Source organism: Homarus americanus, unplaced genomic scaffold (assembly GCF_018991925.1).
Source record: "Homarus americanus isolate GMGI-L3 unplaced genomic scaffold, GMGI_Hamer_2.0 scaffold1024, whole genome shotgun sequence".
Classification (NCBI taxonomy): Eukaryota; Metazoa; Arthropoda; class Malacostraca; order Decapoda; family Nephropidae; genus Homarus; species Homarus americanus.
This window is the reverse complement of record NW_024715228.1, coordinates 2555807-2575892: the sequence shown is the minus strand read 5'-3', so window position 1 is coordinate 2575892 and position 20086 is coordinate 2555807. Positions and strand designations below refer to the sequence as shown.

The 20086-nt window shown below is 41.9% G+C and overlaps 1 protein-coding gene across 1 annotated transcript in view; it reads left to right on the top strand.

Annotated features, from left to right (window-relative positions):
* The first annotated feature begins 938 nt into the window (after positions 1 to 938).
* LOC121857180 (uncharacterized serine-rich protein C215.13-like) overlaps positions 939 to 20086 on the top strand; it is a 29758-nt gene continuing 10610 nt past the window's right edge. Inside the window, exons 1-3 of the mRNA XM_042353120.1 lie at positions 939 to 1012; positions 12446 to 12520; positions 16724 to 17313. Coding sequence (XP_042209054.1) covers positions 12454 to 12520; positions 16724 to 17313 — 657 coding nt within the window. The 5' untranslated portion in view covers positions 939 to 1012; positions 12446 to 12453. The remainder of the gene's footprint in view (positions 1013 to 12445; positions 12521 to 16723; positions 17314 to 20086) is intronic.

Here is a 20086-nt window from a genome sequence, read left to right as displayed (position 1 = left end):
AAGATGGAAGAGAGGGAGGAGGAAAAGGGGGGGAGGAAGAAGAGGAGGAAGAGGGGGGGAGGAAGAAGAAGAGGAGGAGGAAGAGGGGGAGGAGGAGGAAGAAGAGGAACGCCATATTGTGTAGAGAAGTTATCTTTGTTAGGAAATATTAGATTGAAGAGAAGGAGGATATAACATTTTTGGGGAGAATAATTCTGTTTATTGGGTGAGGTAGCGATTCTGAAGAGGGAGTTGTGATGATTTTATTGTGAATGGTTAGATTGCAATTGATCTTTTTTATATTATTATTATTATTAGTAGTAGTAGTAGTAGTAGTAGTAGTAGTATTTGTATTATTATCAAAGTTGTCCTTCATAAAACAGTTTTAAGTCCCGAGTCCCCTACCACTGTAAACACATACACTACCCTGAGAGCCTCGCGCCGTCTGACCACCACTTGCCAGACAGTCAGGCACCTGCGTCTACAAATGTTCTGTGTGCGGCTGAATTGAAGACCATTAAAACACCTGTACCGCGAATGTGTTTTTTTTTTTTTAAGTTGGCCGCTTTTCAAACACCCTTACAATAGGTTTTTTTTTGTAGCAAATATACTAAACAACATTTAGGTAAACATCTGTATAGTAAATGCTGGAGTAGGAGGGTGTTCAAGCAGGTGTATCACAAATGTCGACTGGAAAAAGGAGGTGACATATCTTGGCACACCTGCATAGCAAATGTAAAGTGGAAGTGAAGAACCCTCCGACAGGTGCATAGCATATCTGGAGAACACGTGGAGACACTTGCAATAAAAATTACACTCTTTTAAGCTGGTGTAGAGCCACAACAGGTGCATAGCATATGTTAAGAGCTGGTGAACAGACAGACAGGTGCATAGCAAATGTTGAGCGTCGCGTGGAGGTGGAGGAGAGGGAGTGAGGGAGAGAGGAGAGCAGTGTGTGGCTGGTGGTCGTGGTGTGTGGTGGCAGTGTGAAGCTCTCCCTCTCTCAGGCGTCAGGTAGCTTCTTACTGTGTGGGTTAGTGGCACTCTGTACTGTGTGGGTTAGTGGCACTGTCTCTGTGTAATATGTGAGTTAGTGACAATGTCTTCTTACTGTGTGGGTTAGTGGCACTTTGTACTGTGTGGGTTAGTGGCACTGTGTACTGTGTGGGTTAATGGCACTGTGCACTGGGTAGATTAGTGGCACTGTGTACTGTGTGGGTTAGTGGCACTGTCTGTGTAATGTGTGGTTTAGTGGCACTGTGTACTATGTAATGTGTGGGTTAGTGGCACTGTCTCTGTGTACTGTGTGGGTCACTGTCTGTGTAATGTGTGGGTTAGTGGCACTGTCTCTGTGTACTGTGTGGGTTAGTGGCACTGTCTCTGTGTACTGTGTGGGTTAATGGCACTGCCTCTGTGTACTGTGTGGGTTAGTGGCACTGTCTCTGTGTACTGTGTGGGTTAGTGGCACTGCCTCTGTGTACTGTGTGGGTTAGTGGCACTGTCTCTGTGTACTGCGTGGGTTAGTGGCACTGTCTCTGTGTACCGTGTGGGTTAGTGGCACTGTCTCTGTGCACTGCGTGGGTTAGTAGCACTGTCTCTGTGTACTGTGTAGGTTAGTGGCACTGCCTCTGTGTACTGTGTGGGTTAGTGGCACTGCCTCTGTGTACCGTGTGGGTTAGTGGCTTTGTCTCTGTGTACCGGTTGTGGAAGTGACAGTTCCAGCTGCTTAATTTCCTGTGTCAAGCATGTCATAAGGAATGTCACTGCCTACAGACTGACACTGTCCGTCACCAACGTTGCGTAGAGGTGTCACTGCCCGCTCAAGTACCACTTCCCCGGTCTGTGCGTGTTCACTCCCCGCCAACAGCGACAGTCGTACATTACAGCAGGAAAATTGCAAAACGTATCAAGATTTTCGTTTAAAAGCTGCAGCTGATCATCAACAACTGCAACAAGCACATGAGTGTTCAGGTAAAAGTGATTTGTGAATTTCTCTTAACTTGTATCATTTTGGGAGGATTTTCGTCATTACTTGGATTCGGAAATTAACCTAACCTCACAACCTAACCTCACAACCTAACCTCACAACCTAACCTAATGAAACCTAACCCCCTGACCCTCCTATCCCGAGTCTAATCTAACCTAATCTTTCCCACTCCTAACTTAACTTATAATCTAATCCACTGCCAACTGTTCAACCCTTAACTTAACCCTTCTATTACTTAACTTAACCCAACGTAACCGAACCCCCAACATGAACTAACGTAATCTAACTTAGACCAACCTAACCCAGTTCCGACAAACTAACCTCTTTGTAACCTAATCTAACCTAACCTTACCTAACCAGTACCATCTAAGTTTAAGTATCATACGTTAAATTAGACCCCAGAAACTGAGTCCATAGAATCTAATTAGTAGTTTTTCAGCGCTAATTTGGGAACTCATTAACCTCAGGTCAACCAAATTACGATAGGTTAAGGTTGATAAATATATATACACAACAAATGATGATACAGTAGTGAAAAACAGCTATAAAAAGACATTTGTGTTAGATGTTAATTATTTTTTGGAAGTGGATTATGTATATTAGTGGTCATTTGGAAAGGGAGGGAGGGATGTAATCAAACGAGACTTCTTTTTTTTTTTTTTTGCCAATTGGTTTTGAGGATTTAGTCAAATGAGAAACAATTTGATACAGGTTAAACAGAGGGATTAGTCGAATGAGGTAATTATTGGGAATTGGCTAAATGGTTTAATGAAAGGAAAACTTTATTAAACCAGTTATAGTCTGTTCACTCGTAGCTTGAGGCCTAGGGTCAGTTTGTAGCAAGGCAGTTGATTGGTTGGCTGACGGACGCTACAACATTCACTAGTTCTTCAATATTTAATATATCTGATATTTTAAGGGATAATAAAAATTTTATGTTGATCTCTATTAATTTATCTACTTGGGAAAGTAAATATTAGTTTGTGTAACGTACAGGTAATAAAAATATTAAAAATATAACACAAACTTGATGAACAAATTCTGAGACATAAACACCTGGTCACGTGAAGTCAAGCAGGGAAGTGGAAATGTCGCTGAAATTTTATAATATTTTTCTTGTTCTCGTCAACATTTTAGGTTACCAGAACGTTTTACATGTTAATTATAGCTTCATCAAGTACAGTAGAGATCAACACAGAAAAGTTATTAACCCTTAAATTATCTGAATAGAAATACGATAGATTTAACACTGAAGAAGTGTCCGTTCAGCTAACCAATCTGCTGTCTTAGTGTTGCGTGCTTGGGGACAACAGCCTGTGGAAGGGTTTAATGAGTTGAGAAACCATTGTAAGTATTTTGGGAAGCTGGTGTAAACACTCGAGAAATCAATTAAAATAGGTTATTGTAATAATACGAAATCCTATTCGAAGTTGATAATAGGGTTTAGTCAAATTAAGAAAAAATTCGAAATTGGTTGAAGTCAAGCAAGAATTTGTATGAAATTAGTTAGAAAATTAGATCTAACGAGAAAAATAGATTAAACGAGAGACTACGGTATTGTATATGAAATTTGTTAGAAATTTTGTTCAAACGAGAAACTACTATACTTGAAAAGGCTGAAGGTTCTGTCAAGCGATACTCAATTTGAAACTGGAAAGAGAGATTCAATTAAACTAGAAAGTGCCCGAAATAGTTTACAGAAGTAAGTCAAGCGAGAAATTATTTGAAAACAGTTTGACGATTATCTAGAAAACTATTTATAGGATTTAGCTAATCGAAAACCTATATGAAAAAATAGAAAAATTAATTGAAATGAGAAACTGATTATTTTTTTTATTTTAAATATAAATAGCATATTTTTGGCAATTTATTCTCAATTATTTATGAATTTATGGATCAATTAAGTAGGTACGTAGGTAAACAAAGAATAAGGAGATAAGATAAAAATTGGTAGATAAACGGAATCAGTAGACAAGTTGATAAACAAAATAAATGGATAAGCGAAATAAGCAGACAGTTAAATAAACGAAATCAGTACATAGGTAGATAAACAGGGAATAAGTAGACAAGTAGATAACGGAATAAGTAGAAGGTAGATGAATTTAGTAGATATTGCATTAGAGTTTCACCACAAGCAGAGGACAGGGTGAAGTCTGTTGATTGCTTCTGCAGGCGTTGGTGATTGGTTGTGCTGGTGTTGGTGATTGCCTGTACTGGTATTGGTGATTGTTTGTGCTGGCGTTGGAGATTACTTGTGTGTCTACTTTTAAATTTCGTTTGAAGTATTAATGCAAATACTAACCTAATCTAAAGAATAATAACCATACCTTACCTAGACTAACCTAACCTAACCTAACTCAATATATCAACCATAGAGATAAACTCGTAGGGCGAACACACTCTCTCTCTCTCTCTCTCTCTCTCTCTCTCTCTCTCTCTCGTTTATCCCATGAGTGATAGCGCTAACTCTTGAAGCGGTGAACGAGTCTTCAAACTTTGTAGGGATGACCTGGTTTCCTCCCCTCCACCCCCTTCCCCCTCCCCCCTCTTCCTTCTCCACCCGCTTCCCCCTCACCCCCTTCCCTCTCCGCCCCTTTCCTTCTCCACCCCCTTCCCCCTCACACTCTTCCCTCTCCCTCTCTCCTCTCCTCTTCCTCTTCTTCCCCTCCTCCTCCTCTACTTCTCCTTCCTTCTATCCTCTTCCCCCCTTTCTCTTCCTTCTCCTTCCTCCTGCTCCTCCTCCTCCCTCTGTTTCTCCTTCCCTCCTCCTCCTCTCCTCCTTTCTTCCTAAAAAGTTTGTATCGAAAATGTTATTGGTTATTTTTGTGATGTTATTTTGTTCCAAGTTATTAAGTTATAATAATTCTCAAGGGTAGAATTTTGGGGAACGGACTTGGCGGTGTTCTGGGGGGTGGGTGGTGGTGTTAAAAAATATATGTCATGTGTGTTGGACTTTACACGAACGCACAGATGTTCTTTCAGTCTCTGTTTTAATATTGTTCTTGTTTTTCTTTTGTTATTGTTCATCTTTTTTTTTTTTTTTAACCTTTTAATTTTTTAGGTATTTTTTGTTTGACTGTTTTCTTTTAGCCTTTATTGTTTTTGGTTTTTTAGCTTTTATTGGTTTTCCGCTTTTTTTACTCTGTTTTGTTTGTTTATCTTGCTTGTTCTTTTTTTTCATTTTTTCTCTTTTTTCTTTTTTTTTTATCGCCATATTGGTAGATGTAAAACTCACACGCCCTGGGTTTTTTTCATCCTGCGTCTGTGTGAGGGATGGTCTAGTTGATTTATGGTTTGGAAGAAAGATTTGTGTGTGTGTGTGTGTGTGTGTGTGTGTGTGTGTGTGTGTGTGTGTGTGTGATCTATGCAACCCCACACACTCACGCACACATTACGATGGTTGTCCGTCGTGTACGAGGATGGCCGACTCAAAGGCCATCTCGGCGTGAATTTGTTTAAGGTGTAGAAGCTGTCGCCAACACAACAACCACACCCTAAGTTAACGAGTTGCTTGACTCAGTGTTAAGGAATAGTCCGAGAAGACCGGACAACTCGCCAACTGCACTGGCTAACTATTAACCTGGAACACGATCCGCAAATTGATAACATCCAGGTTCCCAATTACTGCTGGGTAGACGGAGGCAAATGGTGTAACACACACACACACACACACACACACGTCTGGCTTGTGAGTTTTGACCATCCTGAAGTGATAGCCCTGAAATTCACCCCTGACCCATGAACTTAACCCCTGACCTCTGACCCCAAGCCTTGACCCCCTAAAATAAAGAAGCCGCATGATAGAGTGTTGCTATACCTATACCGGACATGATTGTGTCCTTAATTATTTGGTGACACACACACACACACACACACACACACACACACACACACACACGACGCCAGGCCCTATCACAGCATATGTATACAATATCACTAAACAGCATGGAGAAATATAGTGTAGATGGCGTGACGAGGATACGGCAGACCCCTGATTTGCATATTCAAATTTAATCATATTTTCTGCAACAACCACGGCGACAATAGCACTCAGCTGACACCTACATTACGGCCTCTCAGTGATTGTGATGCTGTACTTTTTTTTTCGAGTAGTTGAAGTAAATGTTAATGCTTTGTTACCCTAGAAATTAATTAACCTTGGTAACAGGAAATTGTAGTGTTGTAGTGTTTGTGTGGTTGAGGTTGTAATGTTGGTTGGTTGTTAGTTTTGGGAGAATACCTGACCTGACCTGACCTCAGCTCACCTCACCTGACTTAACTTTAATCTAAATCTAACCATAACTTATCTTAACCTAACCTCACAAACTAACGTATCCTACTAATTATTAATCTTAACCTAAACTAACCCAAACCAATTAACCAAACCTAACCTACAATCAAAACAATAAACCTTAACTATCTCTACATTAACCACTTCATAATGCATATCCCCCTCCCTCAGTATGTTCCTCTGTTCCGTGTGTTCATATGTTCCGTGTGTTCACATGTTCCGCGTGTCCCTCTGTTCCGTGTTATCATTACTCCTAAATTACTTCCTAAATTAATAAAATGTAAAATGGAAATGACTTGACACCTGCTGTATACAATGACTTGTAATTTTCCGCGCACCTACGTAAAGCTGGGCTCTATGAATAAGTAATTAGTTATTTAATGAGGTCATCCTTCCCCCTGCCCCTCCCCTCCCGTCTCCGGCCCGACCCCTCCTTCCCCCTGCCCCTCCCCGGCCCGACCCTCTCCCTTCTGGTGTGTTTTGATGCGGGAAAGAGGCTGGGGGAGGAAGGAGGAACTGTGGGAGAAGGAGTAAGAAGGAAGAACGGAGGATGGTGAAGGTGGGAAAGAGGAAGTATAGGGGAAGGTGGGGAGGGAAGGAATGAAGGAGGGTCTGGGAAGGAAACAGAAGGTATGGAAGGGGTAGAAAGGGTGTGGGGAGGGGTAGAAAGGGTGAGGGGAGGGAGAGAAAGGGCGTGGAAGGAAGAGAAAGGGCAAGGGAGAGTGTAATCCAGTTTCTTTGTTTGTGTTTGTCTGTCTGTCTTAGCACGGTTCGTCCTCCCGGTCATCCTCTGCGACCAACCAAGGAAATGTATCGGAGCTTGACAGAAAATGTAACTAAATTTGAGAGATGACTTAACATAACTTGAAAGAAAACGTAACATAACTTGAAAGAAAACGTAACATAACTTGAAAGAAAACGTAACAGAAACGGGGGGGGGGGAATTTTCGAGGAAAAAATCCAACATAAACTCAAATTTCCTCTACGTCACAATCATCCGTAAAATACATGACACATTTAATAAACTGTGTTGCTTTTTATCACTATTAATAAAGTCTGTAATAACAGTTAGGCTTTTAACGATGATTAAGCGCTTAACATTAATTAACATGTATACTAATACCCTGTTAAAATACCATGTTGAAATATGTTCAGTTCTCTGAAAGCCTCGGTTTGGGTGACTTGTTTGTAACGGTACTTTGGTTGTTGTTGTTTTGTAAGTGAGCCGTGGCTTCTGAGTGTCCCATGGATGTTGTTGTAGCTGTGTAAGAAGATATTTGTTATTGTTGCTGTCTTTATAAGTGTTCCTTGACTGTTGTTATTGTTTCTTCTGCGTCTCCGTCATATATCGTCTCTAGTTCTTCCCAGAGGTAAGAGAAAGAACAGATCTTGGGGCCCAGCCTTTCATAAAAAATTTATCTCCAGTTTTGACAAATTTGTAAACAGACCTTAACAGGAAAAGGGCTCTCTCCGGGCACTGTAAATGGGTCTCTAGCGTTGATCAATTTACAAACCAGATCGTAAAAAAAATGTTTCAATTACACATTGTAAGTAGGTCTTCCGTGTTGGTAAATTATCACACCAGACAGTAAAAATAAAGGTCTTTCATCCAGGCCTTGTAAATTGGTCTCGAACGTTGACAAATTTACAAACTAGACCGTAAAAAAAAAGATCTTTGTAATTGTAATTTGGTCTCTAATTTTGTCCAATTTTCAAAACAATACCCAACTTAAAAATAGGTCTTATATCCACCCATTACTGGTGTTCCTCTGAGGCAACAAAAGGCAATACAACATGTTAGAGTGAAGCTTTTTAGACGAGTGAGTCCTCTTGTTGAGCCAATTTTACGGGACAAGGAAACACAAAAGTCCTTCTCGGATCCTCCCAGACTTTGGAAATAAGTCTTCCGCCTAGTCCAATTTGCAAAACAAAGTCATCACGCTGGCAATTAGCGTTTAATGATCAGGCAGGTGCAGTTTGCTACGCTGAGAAATAAAGTAATAAAAGAAGTAACTCTCTTTAATTGTTCAATAAAAATCTCACTTTATTGTGTAAGTGGTGGAGTATTTAGATTTTTTTTCTAGGGGTGGGGTGGAAATTTAATCCCATATATTTTAGTTATTACTATATATATTTTTTTTTATATCGTCCATAAGTTCGATTTATTTTGGAAAAGGGGTTGTCAGAATATGTAAGTTAAGCTTTTGTTTTATTTATTGTAAATGTTTATGTCCGTAGTGTCTGCGTAGAGAGAACGAGACTATAATGTAACTAAATAAACGTAGAAATCAAGGAAGTTTCCAGTCTAGCTTTGTAGCGTCAACACCACGCCTTCAACGTTCCCTTAAACCACGCCCTCAACGCTTCTTTGAAACCACGTCCTCAGCGCTCTTTTGAAACCACGTCCTCAACGCTCTTTTGAAACCACGCCCTCAGCGCTCTTTTGAAACCAAGTCCTCAATGCTTCTTTGAAACCACGCCCTCAACGCTCCCCATGCTCCTAATAAAACAGGACACTTTGATATTCAGAAAGCACGCTCCACGCTCCTTTAAACTACGTTCCCACGCTCCTTTAAAACCAAGGTTCCACGCACATCCCTTCCGCCCTCCTTCACCCTCCTCCAGTCACTGTCAAATCTCTCCCATATTAGATTCACTTCAGAAACTTCGGTGTCAAGGAAATTGAAAGTAATTTTTAGCAGCCAGTTCTCCCTGGAGAGTCGCAACCTTTACACGCGACCTCCTTCTGCCCAACCTTCTTTCCTTCCCAGCCCCGTGAGGTCTGTAGGTCCTTCCTCGTGACTCGTGTTTCTCTCTTGAAAACACGCACGGGTAGTCATGCAGGAGGCGAGAACACATTCGTCTGGCGTTCCTGCTGCGAGCGTAGCAACACTAAGGAGGACGATATCGCTTGGCGCTCTTAATTACTCGCGTTGTAAAGGTTTTAGTGGTACGAACTTATCTTCTTTTCATAATATATGCCAACCCTCGATACTCATTATCATAATAGTATAGTTTGGGCTGAAAGTAATATCCTTATCGTAGAAAACAGCCACTTCCAATGCATTTACAATAAGGCCTAAGTGTCTTGTACAGTACATCAATCAATTATCAGGTATAAGGGTGAGGTCTCAGGAATAGGGAGGACTTTGTTTGTGAATAAAGACCTTAGTCTAATAAACTTTGATTACAAGCTTCTTAGGAAGTAGAATAACATCCTGAGTATGATAATTGGAGGATCTTAGCAGTAAATAGGAAGAGTAGCATTAAATTCTGACCTTTAAAAACAGTCACACACAACTTACTTCATCCTACAAAAATGCAAACGTTAGAGCTCTGAGATTTGCATACGTCATATGAACCTTCGTGACCCGCCCACTGCCAACAGAATATTCATCCCAAACAATTTTTTTCCTTCTTTTTTATTAAGTGTTATTCTCAAAACACTATATTTATAATAAACTATTCTGAATTAAACATAAGAACAAATCTTTACGATATATATACCTGGTACTTCGGGTAACAGATGTTTTAATATAAACATTAAGATATTTGGCACAGGTATGCGTAGTTACCCGGGAATATCATCATATTTCCCAGTATAATGATCTCTCCTTCTATAACATTCTGGGGTATAATGGAGAGTAATGACTTCCTTCCAGCAATAACTGTACGAGTAAACTAGGCCAGCACACCCGTGAACACCCGCCCTGAACACAACCATCTAATACCCGCCCTGAACACAACCATCTAACACCCGCCCTGAACACAACCATCTAATACCCGCCCTGAACACAACCATCTAACACCCGCCCTGAACACAACATCTAACACCCGCCTGAACACAACCATCTAACACCCGCCTGAACACAACCATCTAACACCCGCCCTGAACACAACCATCCTAACACCCGCCCTGGAACACAACCATCTAATACCGCCTGAACACAACCATCTAACACCCGCCCTGAACACAACCATCTAACACCCGCCCTGAACACAACCATCTAACACCCGCCTGAACACAACCATCTAACACCCGCCTGAACACAACCATCCCCAACACCCGCCTGAACACAACCATCTAAATACCGCCCTGAACACAACCATCTAACACCCGCCCTGAACACAACCATCTAACACCCGTCCTGAACACAACCATCTAACACCCGCCCACAAGGCACCCACATCTAATACCCGCCCTGTGAACACAACCATCTAACACCGCCCTGAACACAACCATCTAATACCCACCCTGGGCACGACATCCCAACACCCGCCTGAACACAGCTGCTAACAACACCGCCCTGAACACAACCATCTAACACCGCCCTGAACACAACCATCTAATACCCGCCCTGAACACAACCATCTAACACCCGCCCTGAACACAACCATCCTAACACCCCTCCTGAACACAACCCATCAACACCGCCCTGAACACAACCATCTAACGCCGCCCTGAACACAACCATCTAACACCCGCCCTGAACACAACCATCTAACACCCGCCCTGAACACAACCATCTAACACCCGCCCTGAACACACATGTTATCCACAACTTGTAAATATTAAGGAGAGTAAGACGAGAGGGTTGGGAGGAAAGTCACAAGCAGGTGTTGATGGCCGGCGTGTGATACTGTTTTGTTTCAGAGCTTTTGTATTTTATTTTATTTTAGTTGTGATGAATATACTTATATATACACATGCAAAGCACCTATTTATACATACAATATATACATACGTGAAGTCAATGTGGACATACACACACACACACTGCTGTTACTATTTCTTTCCCTCCCTCTCGTTTTTCATAGTTATCTCTCTCTCTCTCTCTCTCGCTACATCCCAGACAGCCAAGTTAATTTTTTCCCCTCCCACCTTCTTCTTCCCCTCCCACCTTCCTCTTCCCCTCCCACCTTCTTCTTCCCCTCCTTTCTTCCTCTTCCCCTCCCACCATCTTCTTCCCCTCCCACCTTCTCCTTCCCGTCCCACACCTTCTTCCTCTTCCATCCACCTTCCTCTCTTCCTCCCACCTTCCTCTTCCCCCTCACCATCTTCTTCCCTCACCTTTATTTCCTCTTCCCTCCCACCATCTTCTTCCCCCCCACCTTCCTCTTCCCCTCCACCTTCTTCTTCCCCTCCCACCTTCTTCTTCCCCTCCCACCTTCTTCCTGTTTTTGCCCTCCCCTTCCCCATTTTCTCCCCCCCCCCACAATGTTCCCTCCCACCTTCTTCTTCCCCTCCCACCTTCTTCTTCCCTCCCACCTTCCTCTTCCTCCCTTCTTTACCCCTCCCACCTTCTTCTTCCCCTCCCACCTTCCTCTTCCCCTCCCACCTTCTTCTCCCCCCCTCCCACCTTCTTCTTCCCCTCCCACCTTCCTCTTCCCCTCCCACCTTCTTCTTCCCCTCCTTTCTTCCTCTTCCCCTCCCACCATCTTCTTCCCCTCCCACCTTCTCCTTCCCGTCCCAGCGCACTATCCCTCACAGCCCGAGTCTCCCCCAAGAGGTACCACAACTTTGGCTGGGACGCGACGCTGAGAGTGGCGTAATTTCGTCAGTAATGAGGCGGCCCAGAGTGAGTTTCACAACACTAACGTTTTGTCTTCATTCTAGCACAGACAAAATTACCTTCAGGACGGACGGACGTAGAGGCTGAAGAAAAATAAATAAATAAATAAGAAATCAGCTTCCATGAGGGTATGACGTGCGTTGATTGGTTCTGGCAAACTATGACGTGAATTTTGACTTGCGTTGATTGGTCCACGTCGAAGATGGTGTGAGCTGATTGGTTCCCGTATACCATTATTTTATTGTGTGTGTGTGTGTGTTTGACCTTCCTACTGCTGGGTCACGTTAGGTCAGGTTAGGTTAGAATAATTTAGATTATATTACGTGGAATGTAATTTTAATTTTGTAAATATTAAGGTTAGATTAATTTTGTTAAGGTAAATGTACAGATTTAATCAGTTTATATTAGGCTAAATTATGTTACAGTCGTTGGTTTAGGTTAGGTTAGGTTAGGTTAGGTTAAGTTAGGTTAAGTTAAGTTGGGGTAGGTTAGGATCAATTAGATTAAATGAATTAATTTAGTTCAGGTTTATATTCTAAGTAGTCTTTGTTAGGTTGAACTGTTAGGTCAAGTTATACAACAAGACATTACTCACCCCCCTCCTGTCACCGCCAGATGGAGAGATGCTGAGGAAAAACAAGGTCCTGCTGCTGCTGGGGTGGCTGACGTCGACGGCCCTCTGTGTTACAGGTAGGTCCTCACGCTCTCAACAGGTGAAGAGATTGATTGTTTATATGGATCACCTGAAGATTCGCTCTCCAACTTCCTTAACTTGAAGATTATCCACCCTAATGCTTACCTAACCTACCAATCAGAGGACAGTATTGGAACATTTAGCCAATCAGAGAACAGTAAGGGAACATTTAGCCATTCAGAGAACAATGAGAAAACAGCGCGGGAAAATTTAGCATATAAGACAACAGCACAGGACATTTAGCCAATAAGACAACAATGCAGGAACATTTAGCCAATAAGACAACAGCACTGGAACATTCAGCCAATAAAATAACACCGGGGGAATAAATTTATCCAATAAGAGAACTAACTTTGCGAAGCACGAAAGGAATTGAGTTGGTAAGCTTATTTCACGTATCCTTTGAAGGTCAAGGCAAAAACCATTCTTTGATTTCCTGTTCTCTTATTGGCTGAATTTTCCCACGCTATTGTCTTATTGGTTAAAGACCTGAATTAATTATTTTGCCTACAGTTGGCGTAGTCTGCTATTATTATTATTATTATTATTATTATTATTATTATTATTATTATTATTATTATTATTATTATCAGTCTCGCCTTATACAGTAGATTACATCAGGCCTGATTAAATAAAATATACTTCACGATTATTTTCCGTATATTGAATTACAAAGCATTTTTTTTCTAGTAATTTACATAAAAATAGTTAGTTGTGACGTAAGAGGCGACGAAATTTAGACCCATTTTCTGTTTTGTTTTTCGGGGGGTCTCATTTATCTCGATATTGGTTCTCGATAAGTAAGATTAATGCTTGAGTTTTGTAAATGAGTTGGTGGAACGGTTGAGAGACAAGAAGATAGAAAGGGGTTTTATGGAGAGAGAGAGAGAGAGAGAGAGAGAGAGAGAGAGAGAGAGAGAGAGAGGAAAATAAAAGACGAAAAGGGGAAAATAAATAAAGCAATTAATAACAAGAGAAAAATCGATAAATAGAAAACACATAACAAATATAAAAGTAGAGAGAACAAAAGAAGGGGGAGGGGGGGAATCACAGAACCCCCGTCAGTTTAGACAGACAGTGGTTGGAGTTTTTAGACAGACATAGGTAAATGTAGACGACAGGTACTAGTTATCAAATAATTATATATATCTATCCATATATTTCTCTATCTGTCTTTATATCTTTTTGCCTATTTATATAATTTACTTTTAATCTATCTATCTATCTATCTATCTATCTATACATCTATCTATCTATCTATCTATGCATCTATCTATCTATTTATCTATCCATTGATCTAAATACAAAATAGATTTAGTGCAAGTTTAAATGACCTCACAGTGTGGTCCGTAACCCTCCGCCAGTCCCCCGACAAAAAAATACAAACAATTTTCCTGCCACTCACAGCACTAATCAAGAGGCTTCTCACTCTGAGGTATTTCACAGGTGGATGGCGCCAACTTTTCCCCGATTTAATCTGGCTGAAATACGACGTTATTATCCTCACTGCCACTGGGATCTGTATTTTTGGCTTTGATTAAGATTGGATTCGCAGGTGTAGAGTGATTGAACTGAGGTTATCAAGATTTTTAGATTAGTGATTGTACGTCATAGAATGGCCAATTACGTCTCAGAGTGGCAATATAAATTCCAGAGTGGCTATATACGTCCTAGAGTGGCCATATACGTCTCATAGTAGCCATATACGTCCCAGAGTGGCCATATACGTCCCAGAGTGGCCATATACGTCCCAGAGTGACCAAAAACGTCTCAGAGAGGCCATAAACGTCTAACAATAGCCATAAACGTCTAACAGTGGCCATAAACGTCTTACAATGGGCATAAACGTCTTACAGTGGCCATAAACGTCTTACAGTGGCCACAAACGTCTCAGAGTGGCCACAAACGTCTCAGAGTGGCCATAAACGTCTTACAGTGACCGTAAACGTTTCGGAGTGGTCATAAACGTCTCGGAATGGCCATATACGTCTAACAGTAGCCATAAACGTCTCAGAGTGGCCATAAATGTCTAACAGTTGCCATAAACGTCTTACAGTGGCCATAAACGTATCAGAGTGGCCTTAAGCGTCTTAATGTGGCCATAAACGTCTTACAGTGGCCTTAAACGTCTCGGAGTGGCCATATACGTCTAACAGTACCCATAAACGTTTTACAGCGACCATAAACGTCTCAGAGTTGCCCTAAACGACTTACAGCGGCCATAAACGTCTGACAGTGACCATAAATTTCTTATAGTGACCATAAACGCCTAATAGTGGCCAGAAAAACGTTCCAAAGAGGCCATAAACGTTCCAAAGTGGCCATAAACGTCTTACAGTGGCCATGGACGTTCCAATGTACCCATGAATGTTCCACAGTGACCATTAGGTTATCAGAAAATCACTTAAGCTATTGTTTTTGGTCTCTGAGTAAATGAGATGATATATTTGGCCTCACGACTCATTAGACTTTTGCCCAATTTCATGAGCATTATCCCCAAAGTTGAGACAGATGCGCTAAAACTTCATACAGGTGAGAAGTTAAATGGGGGGGGGGTGAATATTATGCAGATGTCCTTAAGATAAAGTAGATTCATATGATGCAGATGTTCTCAAATGCAGATTAAGTTTCTTACAGATGTCCTTAAAGGTAGATTTAGTTTCTCATAAATGTCTTCAAAGGTAGATTAAGTTTCATATACGATGAGTAAGTGTCCTGAAAAGTAGATTAAGTTTGATACAGGTATTCTCAAAGGTAAATTAAATTCCCTACAGGTATTTTCAAAGATAAATTATAGAGGTTATGCGGATGTCCTTTTCTTTAATGTAGACTATAAATAATCAAGCAGATGTCCTCAAAAGTTAACGTAAATTAGACATCATACAAAAAAAAATGTCTTTCAAATTCAGGTTAGACGGGTGAGCTATAGTTGTTTACACCTGAACGACCCCAAATAAATTATAAATCAGATGAAAATATAATTATGTTTTTTATTTACATGTTTCGTGCAGATCTATAGTCTCTCCTCAGCCCAGATAAAAAGACATTGAGCCAACACATCCACTGCATATTGGTGTTCGTGGGGATAATATTTACAGGGTGTTTTTTTCTTCAGAGGCGGAAGATGTGTTGTGAGTGGCACCTGAAGTTGACACTGAGGGACTGCTTATTAAACCTCTTGAGTTAGATTAAGGAAATTAATCTCGTCCTTGGTAGTGAAGGTGAGGTGGGGGGGGTGTGGTTGTTGGTGGTGGCTGTGTGTGTGTGTGTGTGTGTGTGTGTGTGTGTGGTTGTGTGTGTGTGTGTGTGTGTGTTGGTGGTGGCTGTGTGTGTGTGTGTGTGTGTGGTTTGTTGTGGAGGTGTGATGGTTCGTAATAATGGTAGTGGTTGATTGTGGTTAGGGTGTGATTGGTGAAAGTGTGATTGTGGTTGGTGGTTGATTTGGTTTCATAGTGGTAGTAGAGTTTACAGGCTACTGATACTCAATAATATATATGTGTGTGTGTGTGTGTGTGTGTGTGTGTGTGTGTGTGTGTGTGACTTCTCTTTGACAGGTATTAACTATAGAAAATCGCCTCAAGACAAAGAGTAGGGCTCTGTATATGGTACTTGGTGGCGTGTGGGTCCTCTCTCTCTCTCTCTACCTCTCTCTCTCTCTCTCTCTCTCTCTCTCTCTCTCTCTCTCTCTCTCTTTCTCTCTCTCTCTCTTTCTCTCTCTCTCATTTTTATCTTGCTTACCTCTCACCATTTCCTCAGCTTCTCTCACGCACCTCTCTCACCTTTAACCCCTCTCTCTCTCTCCCTTCTTACACTTTTCTCACCGCCTTCTCATCCCCCTCCTCAGACCTCTCTCTCTCTCTCTCTCGCCCTCTCACACCTCTCTCGCCCCCTCTCACCCCCCCCCTCCCCTCCTCTCACACCTCGCCGTTCACCTGTATCTTAGCAGAATTTGTAAAGGTGTAAAATTATTCTGTGAGAGTTTTAAGAAAGTTTAAAATACTGAAACCCTTACCTGCAGCTTCTTATTATCTCTCTCTCTCTCTCTCTCTCTCTCTCTCTCTAAAAGAAAACACGTCTTCTATTATTCTTTCTTATTGTTCTCGTTTATTTATTTATTGTATTTCATTGTATTTTTTTTTATTTCTTTTTAGGAAATTTTTTTTGTCGTTATTAATGTTTAAGTTTTTTCTTTTCCTCAGCTTCACTTCGAGTCGTCTCATCGTCGTCGCCATTATCGTCGTCACTCCTCTCGACGATATCCACCTCCTCCTACTCCTCATCGTCTTCCTCCACTTCATCGTCCTCCTCCACTTCATCGTCCTCCTCCTCCTCCTTCTCATCGTCCTCCTCCTCCTCGCCCTTGACAGTTACTTATTTGCTTTCAACTTCATCATCATCGTCATCAATCCCATCATCATTATCATTGTTATTTCCATCATCGTCTCCCTCTTTTCCTAAGCTATCGTCCTCCTCGTCATCTTTCTCGTTCACGTCATCGTCACCTGCATCGTCATCCCCCTCGTCATTTTGGTGGGGTAGTACGTGGCAGGAGGTTGTGTCGACAGAGGCAACCACAGTCCTCCAACACGACCACAACGACCAAGACAACCACACCAGCCAAGACGACCAGAACGACCACATCAACCAGGACGACCAGGAAGCCTCAACGACCCCCAAGGAGGAGGAAGTGTGGGCCCCTCACCTGAGTACAACCAACATCTCCGTGACGGTACACTTAGGGGCCACTGCCGCCCTTGACTGTGTGGTACACGACCTACACGACGAACCAGTGAGTACCTGCTTGTTTGTGTCCTAGTTGAGAGAGAGAGAGAGAGAGATATCGAATTTCCCCGTAGCAATGGGGGGGGGGAGGGAGGTGGACCTCGTTGGTGCTTATATGCCCCCCCTCCTCCCCCTCCTCCCTCCCCCCTCCCAACAAAAACAAAAATTGTGTTTTACGTGCAGCAGCAGAAACCGTGTTGTCGTTCCTTTGTCCAAAAATGTCCCCACCGTGTTTATTGTTGTAGCACTGGAACAACCTCTCTCATCGCCCCTGTAACACTTGCGTCTCCAAAATGGGAGCGTTCGTCCATCCATTTACTTAACAGCAGAATATGTTTGTTGTTCCGTACGTCCAGAGTTATTTTTTTTTCCAGATGACGTAAAGATGGGTTGTGGTTGAATCAGGTTGCTGCAATTCTGTAAACTTTTGTAAACAGCTAAAGTGCTGAGAAAGTCACCTTAAACGTACTAGATGAGGGAGAATTGGTATAAAATGAGGTAGTCTGTATAAAAGGAGGGAGAAAGTGTATAAAATGAGAAAGAATGTGTTTAAAAGAAGGGGGGACGCATCCAAAATCAGTGAGAACGTGTACAAAATCAGGGAGAATGTGTATAAAATCAGGGAGATTATATAAAATGAGGTAGATTGTATAAAAGCAGGGAGAATGTGTATAAAATCAGGGAGAATGTGTATAAAATCAGGGAGAAAGAATGTAAACAAAATGATACATCTGGACGTATGCAAGCCAGAGAGGACGTGGCTATACAACTTGCACTTAGTATCCAGTAACATTCGCTCACGTCAGACATCCAACACAGAGGGAGTTCACAGTAGGAGACGAATCTGATGTTCCTTGATCCAGGAGAACGACTACGAGCTACTCAACCCTTTGAGGACGATGGTTTAACCCCTTTGGGGACGATGGTTTAACTCCTTTGGGGACGATGATTTAACCCCCATTTTGAGGACGATGGCTTAACCCCTATTTTGAGGACGATGGTTTAACCCCCTTGAGGATGATGGTTTAATTCCTTTGAGGGCAGAGATATAACCCCTTTGAGGACTATGGTTTAACCCACTTTGAGGTCGATGGTTTAACCCCTTTAAGTTCGATGGCTTAACCCCCTTGAGGACGATGTCTTAACCCCTTTCGGGACGATGGTTTAACCCCTTTGAGGCCGATGGCTTAACCCCTTTGAGGATTAAGGTTTAACCCACTTTGAGGACGATGGCTTACACCTTTTGAGGACGACGGTTTAATCCCTTTGAGGACGAAGGTTTAACCCCTTTGAGGTCGATGGCTTAACCCCTTTGAGGACGATGGCTTAACCCCTTTGAGGACGATAGTTTAACCCCTTTGAGGACGATGATTTAACCCTTTTCGGAACGATGGCTGAAGAACTTTGAGGGGTTAAACCAATTTCCTCATAGGTGTTAGACCATCAAAGGGTTAAATTATTATCCTCAAAGGGGTTAAACCATCGACCTCAAAGGGGTTAAGCCATCGTCCTCAAAGCGTTAAAACCCGAGAAAATTGTCAGAAATATAATCAAAGACAATACTGTATCTTCCATGTTTTCGCGGGGCGTCTCGTTAGGGCTCCACCGGGCCACACAATTTGCACGAGGAGAGAGAAATTTCGAAATAGATTGCTTGTGACACAATTACACGCAATTGTCTGTCTCCCTGTATGTATGTATGTATGTATGTATGTATGTACAGTTTGTATGTATGCATGTATGTATGTATGTATGTATGTATATATATATGTATGTATGTATGTATGTATGTATGTATGTATGTATGTATGTATGTATGTATGTATGTACAATATGTATGTATGCATGTATGTATGTATCTATGTATGTATGTATGTATGTATGTATATATCCAGCAGTAATTGTAACCCGGGATGTTAATCTACTGTATTTGCAGATCGTTTTCCGGGGTAATGGTTAACCAGTGCAGTTGAGTCGTTGTTAGGTCTTTTTGGATTATTCCCCCAACACTGGGCTATACTGCTCGTTAACTCTGGCGACAGCTTCTGCACCTTAAACAATGTCACACCTAGATGGGATGCCCTAGGTCCGGCTAGCCTATGGGTAACCTTTGTATGTGTGTATGTGTGTCTATTTATATTTGCGTATGGCGACCTCTGGTGGAACGGTCAGCCTGCTCGCCTCGCAAGCGAGCGGATATGGGTTCGATCCCCGGGCTTGGTGAAACTATGTGCAAGTTTCTTTACGCCATTTGCCTCTATCTACCCAGCAGTAATTGGGGACCTGGATGTTAATCGATTTGCTTATCGTGCTCCTGGGTAATAGCTAGCCAGTGCAGTTGGCGAGTTGTCTGGTCTCGCACTTTTCGTTGACACTGGGTCAGGCAGCTCTTTAACTCAGGGTGTGGTTGTTGTGTTGGCGACAGCTTCTACACCTTAAACAAATTCACGCCTAGGTGGCCCTTGAGCCGGCCATCCTCGAACACGAGGGCAACCATTATTATATATATATATATATATATATATATATATATATATATATATATATATATATATATATATATATATATATATATATCACAGTTATCTCTTCACAAATACATCTGTAAACATTATTCAGACCTATAAACCTTCCTTCGCAAGCTGTAAATGTTTGGGTGTTATTATCAAGGCAAATAATCTTGAAAGTTTCTGTCTGGGTGACATCAGTTATCTTGCTTCTTCACTTTGTCGGCCCTCCGACGGTACATAGAGGGACGGCCGAAATAAAGACTCCTTCGA